Source organism: Condylura cristata, unplaced genomic scaffold (genome assembly GCF_000260355.1).
Source record: "Condylura cristata isolate star-nosed mole 26May11 unplaced genomic scaffold, ConCri1.0 scaffold00008, whole genome shotgun sequence".
Lineage (NCBI taxonomy): Eukaryota > Metazoa > Chordata > Mammalia > Eulipotyphla > Talpidae > Condylura > Condylura cristata.
In genome coordinates, this window is record NW_004567109.1 from 8,457,338 (window position 1) to 8,466,084 (window position 8,747).

Here is an 8,747-nt window from a genome sequence, read left to right on the forward strand (position 1 = left end):
TTCCAACAAAGTTGGGATTAGACCTTCTGTACAGTTCTGTGACCTATTTTTCTGGCACAGCAGTCCACGGCGGATACATATGAACGTTGCGATTAATCTCTGACGCGATGTTAATAGCAGCCTAGAGCTTTAGGTACAGATGGGCTGCAACTTATTCAGCTAAACCCCCACACTTGGCTATTTCTGTTGTTTCCATTTTTTCTCTAGTCATCTTTGTAGCAAAGACTTTGCTTCTAGCCTTACTGATTCCCTTGGGATAAATTCCTAGTTTTGCTGGTTCAAGAGGGCATATACGTTTTAAGACTTTTGATCTATGCTGACATCCAAGCATGGAGTTGGAAGAATACCTTCCTGAGACAGGTCCAAGCAGACAGCTGATGTCCAGGGAGAATCTGTCCTTGCCACCCAGACATCCATCCCGTGCCAGAAATCCTTGGCCAGTGGGCTCCACCATATTGGCCCAGGAGGGAGGGGCCCGATGCCCAGACAGGGAACGATTTCCTCAAAGCACCCTAGGGAATCAGTGCCCCAGTCTGGCCAACATTTCCAGTCTAGTGGTTTCTCGTGTTTTCCACCGGCCCACCTAACTCGTCATCAGAGAGAGAACCTGCATTTGTGCAGGGAGGTAGGAGCTGGATGCGTTACTTTGTCCAGGAAGGACAACGGTGAGTGACGACACCATAGATGGTGGCGTTTCAGGCCTGGGTGAGGGGTGTTACTGGGCACACAGAGAAAACTAGCCACCTGTTCTTCGGTGCCTGGGGCAGAGATGACGCGGGGAACATGAGTGAACCCAGCGGGGCCAGGCTAAGACCTCGGAAACAAGGGACTCGTCTTCCAGGAGACTTGAGCCTGTGCCCTGTGGTGATCGGGGCCGTGGCCCTCCCGTGACCTTCCTGCAGGAGAGCTTGGCGCTGGCCTGTGACACCATCCAGAGGATGCGTGCTGACATGGGCGGCACCAACATCCTCTCCCCGCTCAAGTGGGTCATCCGCCAGCCGGTGCACCCGGGCCACCCGCGGCTTCTGTTCCTCATCACCGACGGCGCCGTCAGCAACACAGGGAAGGTGCTGGAGCTCGTGCGGAACCACGCCTTCTCCACCAGGTGGGCACTGAGCGGGGCTAGGCTAGGGCTCGGCCTGCCCAGGCTGCCCTCCTGGGGCTGCCAGAGCCATGGGAACCAGGGAAAGGAGGACCCTCTAGTGCTTTGCTTCCTGGACCCCGTGGACGACTCTGCCCCACCACAGGAAGTCCTGCCTGCTCTGTGACTCCGCGCTGGGTGGGAGTCGGGGGGCTGTGTGGGTGAATCTCTCGTGGTCCCTCTTCCCTCTCCCTTGCCCCCTGCCTGCAGCTAGGGCTGGCTCTGAGAAAGCGGCTGGATCATGCTCTGTCCTTTTCCTGTCGGGAGCAAAAATGGCAGCCTCTCTCCTCCCACCTCCCCGCCCACCCCCAGGTGCTATAGCTTTGGAATTGGATCCAGTGTCTGCCACAGACTGGTGAAAGGGCTGGCAGCTGTGTCCAAGGGCAGCGCTGAGTTCCTGATGGAAGGGGAGCGGCTGCAACCCAAGGTAGGCCGCAGGCCCCCTGCCCTTCTGGGCTGAGGCTTCTGCAGCCCAGACCAGTTGTAGAGCAACTCAAGGGTAAGTCTGGACATCCACCCCAATCTTAGCTCTCTACTGGCCACACTGCACCCCCAATGTGAGCCAGAGAGCTGAAAGTCACAAAACAGCTGACCCCTAGGTTTGGGTCACTACATTGTGGGCTTCACCCACTGGTCAGGCAACATCAGGGGCCCTAAAGGTCTCTTGGGAGTGGATTTGTGTTTGGCGCCATTTCTGGCCACATTACTAATGGTGTCACATGGTGATGGCACAGGAGGATATAAAAGGCCCCAAGTCAAAGAGGCTACTGCCCTCTCTATTTCCTGCACAATTAATTCAGCGCTTAGAAAACTCTTAAGTCCATCCAGGGCCTCCAGGAACCAGCAGCAGAGATGTGGTAAAGAGAGGAGGCATGGGCCCTCCCCGGTGGCGGAACGGGTTGGAGCACTGCACTGAAGCGGCTGCGGCCAGCTTGCAGTGCAAGTTCGATCCCCAGCCCCGGAGCTGACCCACGTGGCGCTGCAGACCTCTCATGTATGCTGCTCCCCTCAGCAGTGTATTTCAGTAGATCTGCCTGTTCTGCTCCCTGCTCTGTCTCTGGTGAAGCCTCTCACCACCCCTGCACCTCTCACCTATACCCCAGTTCTGTGTGCATAAATAAATAAATCTTAAAAAAAAAAAAAAGATAGGAGGCTTATGGCAGAGGTAGAGGCAATATTTATGAAAAAGTAAAGAGGAAGCAGAAGTTCAGACTCTAGTTCATGATACAGAAGCATCACTTGTGAGCAGAGAACAGGTTTGGTCAGACGGCCTCAGACTGCAGGGCAAACCTGCAAGGGTGTGGCCATCCCACGGGCCTCTGGAGCAAAGGTTGCTCGTATGAGCCCTGTGAGGCCGTGAGAGGCCCTGTGAGGCCAGGGTAGTGCAAAGAGTACCAAGCCCAGTCATGGCCTGGGGCTCCCAGGGAGGGGTGTGGCCCGGCCTCAAAGGCTGGGGCGCTGTGTCTGGAGACTTGCCACCTAATTGTATTCCTTGCAGCACACAGTGACAAGTCTAGAGACTTCTAGACACAGGGCCCAGCTTTTGTGTCTTCCTTGACACAAAAGCAATTTGAGCGGGGACTCCCATGATCGCCACAATTCACAAATCATTTTTCTCCAGCTTCAGAGTCCACAGACATCAGCCTCCAGACACTAAGCTAGCACTGATTTTACTGCTTCTCTGCAGCAAATACTTCCAACCCAGTATTTCAGATAATTCTCCAGCTGCATTAACTTCATTAGTGAGGATGACCAATTCGCTTTACTGGAAGGGGAACCTGAGAGCCAGGAAACAAATTAACCTGCACAAGGTCACCACTGCAGTCCCTGCATTGACACAAACTCTGTGTCCCAGGCTAGTCACGGTCCTACCTGGAGTCTTAAACTTTCCGTTGATGAAAAGTTAAACTTAGAGAAGATCTCTCCAAAGCTGACCTTCTGGGAGTCTAAGCAGCTCGCAGTCATGGTCACTGCTGGGCACGGCCATGGTCACTGCTGGGCAGGCCTGCAGTCCCTTCTCTGTCACACCCCCTGTGCTCTGACCCACAGTGTTTCGCGCCTCCTCTGTGCATCCGCCCCACTCACACCCATGTTCTGTTCTCCCCTCCAACAGATGGTAAAGTCCCTAAAGAAGGCCATGGCGCCAGTCCTGAGTGACGTGACTGTGGAGTGGGTGTTCCCGGAGACCACGGAGGTCCTGATCTCGCCTGTGAGCTCCAGCTCCCTCTTCCCTGGAGAACGCCTGGTGGGGTACGGCATTGTGTGTGACGCCTCCTTATACATCTCCAAGCCCAGATCTGTAAGTACTTTGGAAACTCCAGGTCAACGGGACCCATAGCCCACGCCAGCTTTCCTAAGCTGGAAGGACTCTTATGGGCAGCTGACAATGAATGGGATCTGGGCTCACTGTTGTGGGGTGCAGCTCCCCAGCGAGGGGTGTTTGTGACACTACTTGGGTGGTGCTACTATCACGTGTGGGTCTCAAGATCCTCTGGAGCACGGAAGAGTCTGGGAAACATGCTTAGAAAGCAGAGTTCCCGCTCCACTCAGGTGTACTAAGAATCTGAGGGTGCGGTGCAGGGCCCTGCATTTTACATGACCTCCCTCCAAAATGACTTTGTTGAGCAGCTCCTCTCAGAGCAACTGCACTCAGGTTTCTTTCCTTGTACGACTCCCCTACAGTGAGTGGGTGTCTTATTTGTTTATGGGGATAATTCTCTAGTACGTGGTGGCAGAAGTGGGCGGAAATTGGGGACCTGTTCAAAGGGAAGTAGAACTCTTGCTAAAAGCTGGGAGATGGCCTACAAAAAGCTTATGCACCCACTTCTCTCTTCACTGCCCTTGCTGGCGGTTTTTGTCTTGTTTATTTTTAAGCAAGAGTCAAGGTCTAGGTGGTACAACATGAGAGAAATGGACTTGCAAAACCAGAAGGGAGCTGTGTCAGGAATGACTGGGCCCACAGTTAAAGAGGCCGTAGGTGCGCTGAAGACGGTGGCCAAGCGGAGAGAACCCCCTCTCTAGAGAGGACAACCCCTACGCGGCCCCGCCGGGCCCGGGTGCCATGTCACACGTGTTTCCACTCTTTCAAGAGAAGTGCGGACTTCACGTGACATTTCTAGCCCAATGCTGATGTTGCCACAGCAAAACGTCTTTATGCTGCGTGTGCATGTGTCTATGTTCATACCCTGGAGAATGCAACAAAAGGAACACGCGTCCCTCATGTTACATGTGTGTGTTTAGAGGCAGGAATGAGCTATAGAACTCCTTTTTTTAAATGTTTAAGTAAACAAATAAGTAAAAATGCAAACCACACGCATGACATGAAAAGTCAGCTCTACGTCGGGTCTCCTACCAGAAGTCTAAATTTCTTTTCCCTACTACTGCGGTCTCTCTACCGTTTTCCTCCCACCTTTTTCCCTTTAGAAATCTCCGCTCGCCGATGCCACTCCCACCTTTGCACCCTGCCTGTTTTGCCCCCCCAATAATCTGTGATCGGGGCCGGTCCCCGACACTCTACCACTTCACCCCACACCCCTGCAGCCCCGCCGCCTCCTTCCTGACTCCCAGCCCTCTCTTCTTCTCTCCCCGCCCCGGCCCAGGACAAGAAGCCACGATACCACACGCTGCACTCCCAGGAGTCCAGCAGCTCGGTGTTCTACCACTCACAGGACGAGGGCCCCAGCCCAGACAGCGGAGACTGCGCTGGAGAAGGGCGCTCAGGAGCCCCCGTAGGCCTGAAGCAAGCCAGAGGTGCCAGGCCGGCCAGCGGAGACGCCACCTGCAACAGCGGTGGGTCCGCAGCCCCCTCACCCCGCTCCTTCCCCTGAGCCACGATTGCTACGTTTTATTGATGGACTTAATATGTGGTAGGCTCGATCCCAAATCTCATTAAATAGCAACTGCAGAAATGAGTGCTGTTAAGCCTATTTGACAGATGAGAAAACAGATTCGAAGAATTTCAGTGCCGTGACTAAGCCCATGAAAGGGGTGGAGGGGCTGTAAAGGGCCCCCAAAGCGCCTGTATGGTGTTCGTGGCCATTCGGAGAGGTGCTACTGATCATCCACTAAGACTGTGTGCCAAGCACAGTGTAGGGGAGATGGCAGGGGGCAGGGAGGACGCTTGATAACCACCCGGGGAAAGTCACATCCGGAGAAAGACCTCCACAGAGAGGCAACGCCCGCTCAGGTAGGGGAGACTTCAGGCTACGTCCACGGCCCGAGCAAAGATTCAGAGATGTGAGACCTCGAAAGCACATGCACCATTGTTCACTCATCAGTGTGCTTAAGCCAAGTGACCCCTTGGAAAAGCAGCAGAAAGCAATAGCTGGGAAGATAGCTTAAGGCCAGATTAGACCAGGCTCTGCGGCATCTGTACCTATTTGGTGGGCAAGTGGAGAAAATCTCAAGTCTCCAAGCAGGGAAGGAATCTAAGCTGGTGCCCACCCTGATGTCTCCCATGTCACCATCCCTGCCCAGGTCCAGAACTGTCCCAGCGACGGCGGGCCTATAGCACCAACCAGATCACCAACCACAAGCCCTCCCCAAGGCCCCCCACAACCAGTGACCCCACCATGGCTGCCAGGAGATACCCACTAAGAAAAGCCAAGCTGCAGGACCTCACCAGCCAGACCGGCCCTGATGCCCCTCAGTGGCAGATCGATTTGCAGGTACCCCGCAGGGCAGGGTGGAGGGGGCAGGCCATGGGTGGGGAAGAGCTATATCTCCGTTAGCCACAAGACTGCTCCTCTCCCCCCACCCTCCTGCCTGACTTCTTTGCCAACCAAGTCTTCCGCCAACATATGGGCAGCCGCATGCGCATTCCTGTGCTCGTGTGCACATACACTCGCTGCAGCCTCTGACTGGGTGCAGGGCTCCATTTAGCCCACCTGTTGCCATGGAGACTCAACAGCTGCTGTATCTCAGGGCCTTGGTGACGGCACAGCAGGGGCAGTGGGAATTCCCGTCTGATGACCCAGGATTCCCTGGGACCCCACAGCCCTGTCTGGACGCCAGCTCCCTCTGGTCATCCTGAAAGTGGCTAGTCGCTTTTATTTCCCATACCTTGTACCCTCCCAGGACCTTAGGTCTCAGGGAAGCAGGAAAGAAGACCCCCGCCCATGCCCCCAGGAGCCCCGTCTCATGGGAGGCACAGTCCCCTTCCCGAAAAATACTTGATGGAGGTGACAAAGCCCCATGGTTAACTGTGGGCCTAAAGGACTGAGAGAGCCTTTTTCCCTGTTACTTCTATTACATGCTTTTGCTCCCCTCTCTCCTCCCCCTTTCAAGCAGAGCTGTGTGTTCCCAGAGGCAGATAGTTATTTTAAACTAACTCAGTATTCTTTAATTACAAAAAGCAATGCACACTCAGAGAACGGAACAGTTGCAATTTACTTTTTAAAAATGTTTTATCTTGGCCCTCTTCCCATATTGATATGAAGAAATCTGCCTTTCCCTGCAATGCTCTGCCATGCCCCCTTGCATGGCTGTACCAGAACTGACTGGGCAGCCCCAAAGATGGGTACCATGTAGTTTCCAGATGTGCCCTTTCATTGACAGTCCTGCCACACAGGCACAGAACTCACACGCCGATGGTGGCATCTTGTGTCTTTCCGCCACACTGAGTTCCTAAAAGAACTGCTGGTCAAAGGCACTTGCACGCTGTGGGTTGATGGTGCACCCCTAAATTGTCCCCCTGCAAGCGTATTTCAGTGCACATTCCCACCACAGACCATGAGCAGTTCTCCTCTCCCGTGGCCGTGGCACCTCCAAGCATTAAACTATTTGCCAGTCTGCAAGATGAAAGAAAAATCATAACTTACTTTAATTTAAATTGCTCTCATTTTTCACTGGGCTGAGCCATTTTTCATGTGTTTATTCGATCTTCTTTATGAACTGCCTTCAACCCATAATTCTATTAAATTTATCCATCACCTCCCCCCAGTGATTTAGAAGAGTATTTTCTTGAAAATGATCTTTGTTGTACGTGTTGCAAATCCATTTCCCAGTTTTTTCCCTGCCTTCTGATGTTCTGAAGGACAGACACATGAAATCTATAAAATAGAACAGAAAGTTCAGAAATATAGCCAGCTGGACCGAGAGCTTTGTGGAAAAAGAGGTAGTGGATTGATAAGCTCGGTGAATGAACTGTATTCAAACAATGAGATTTGTGGAGTATTCAGAAAAATCCAGGGAGGCTGGCTCCTGTTTCCTTACACCAACATAAATTTCTTACGAGTCAAAGATTTAAACAATCAAAAGCAAAAACACAAAAGTTCTAAGTTTTGGAGCAAGAGAGGCTTTTTAAGCAAAGTTATGAGAAGACATAAGGAAAAAAGATTGATCATTTAATCACATGCAAAGTTTTAAACTATAACTATAAAAAAAGTGAGTTTACAATTGCTCCTTACAGTTCTTCCCCATGGTTTGGCTCCCCCAGGGCTTGAGATTATCCTGTGGGTGTTTGCGGGGGGTTCTGCAAAACCAGGCCCTAGGGGCAGCTACAGCTGGTGGGCGGAGGCTGGGGTCCGTTGACGCAGACAGCTACAGCTGGGGGGGCCGACACTGCAGGAGCCCAGCCCCCCTTTCTCTTGCATTTCCAGCCTTTGCTGAGCAGTGGCCACAACCTGAGCCAGGGCCCCAAGCTCCGAGGCCCGGGGGCTCGCAGGCCCTCTCTGCTGCCCCAAGGCTGCCAGCCCATCCTGCCCTCAAGCCAGGACACCCAGGCCTGGAACACCATGAAGGCGCAGACTCTCGGGTCCCACACGAAGCCTGCCTCAGACAGCCACAGCCCCGGGGACCCAGGTAACCGGCAGAGAGGTGCAGGATCGTACTGGGCACGTGGGGCCCTGGACGCCCAGGGGCAGACGCCTGTGTTTGTGCCCTGGGTGGGGCTGCTGGGAGTCGTCCCGCCCTGGACACTTCACTAGTCTCTCCTGGCAGCCTGCCTCTTGGTCTCCCAGAGGTCCTCTCCCAGCTGCCAGAGTCCCCATTCCACCCTATTTGCACCCCTCCCAAGTACTGCCTCTGGGCGGTGGCTCTGTCCCACTCTGGTGACCAGCCCATGCCGCCCCACCTGTCAGGGAAGGGGCTGTCTGTACTTGAACTGCGCCTGAGACTTTACTGGCTGAGGTGTCCGCTCCCTGGGAAGGCCCAGCGTCCTGGTCTCCCAGCTCGGAGCTGTTGTTCCCCCTGCAGAGCCGCCCCATCACCCCTTCTCCTTCGAGACGCCCAGCTCAGACTGGGACCCCCCAGCAGAGCGCGAGCCGCAGGGCAGCCCCAGCCGGCCCTCCACCCCCAGCCCAGTGCTGGGCAAGGCCGTGGTCACGGGCCTGCGGGACAGTCAGCGTCTGCAGTGGGAGGTGAGCTTCGAGCTGGAGCCCCCTGGCCCCGAGCCCGCCGGCGAGCGCCCCTTGGACCTATGGAGCGAGACCTTCCACCACCTGGCGGCCCGCGCCATCATCCGCGACTTCGAGCAGCTGGCGGAGCGCCAGGGCGAGATCGAGCAAGGTGAATGCCAGGGCAGGCCGCCCTCCCCGGCTCTGGGCGTCTGAGCCGCCTCATGCCCTCTCCACCCCACGCCCCACCATCTGCCCACCCCGCCCAACCC

The 8,747-nt window shown here is 54.8% G+C and overlaps 1 protein-coding gene across 1 annotated transcript in view; it reads left to right on the forward strand.

Moving 5' to 3' along the window:
• The window catches only part of VWA5B1 (von Willebrand factor A domain containing 5B1), a 33,469-nt gene that overhangs the window by 16,191 nt on the left and 8,531 nt on the right, over window positions 1-8,747 (forward strand). The window contains exons 9-15 of the mRNA XM_004678567.1: window positions 903-1,105; window positions 1,454-1,568; window positions 3,255-3,440; window positions 4,741-4,930; window positions 5,618-5,808; window positions 7,741-7,942; window positions 8,336-8,647. Of these exons, the coding sequence (XP_004678624.1) occupies window positions 903-1,105; window positions 1,454-1,568; window positions 3,255-3,440; window positions 4,741-4,930; window positions 5,618-5,808; window positions 7,741-7,942; window positions 8,336-8,647 (1,399 nt within the window). The remainder of the gene's footprint in view (window positions 1-902; window positions 1,106-1,453; window positions 1,569-3,254; window positions 3,441-4,740; window positions 4,931-5,617; window positions 5,809-7,740; window positions 7,943-8,335; window positions 8,648-8,747) is intronic.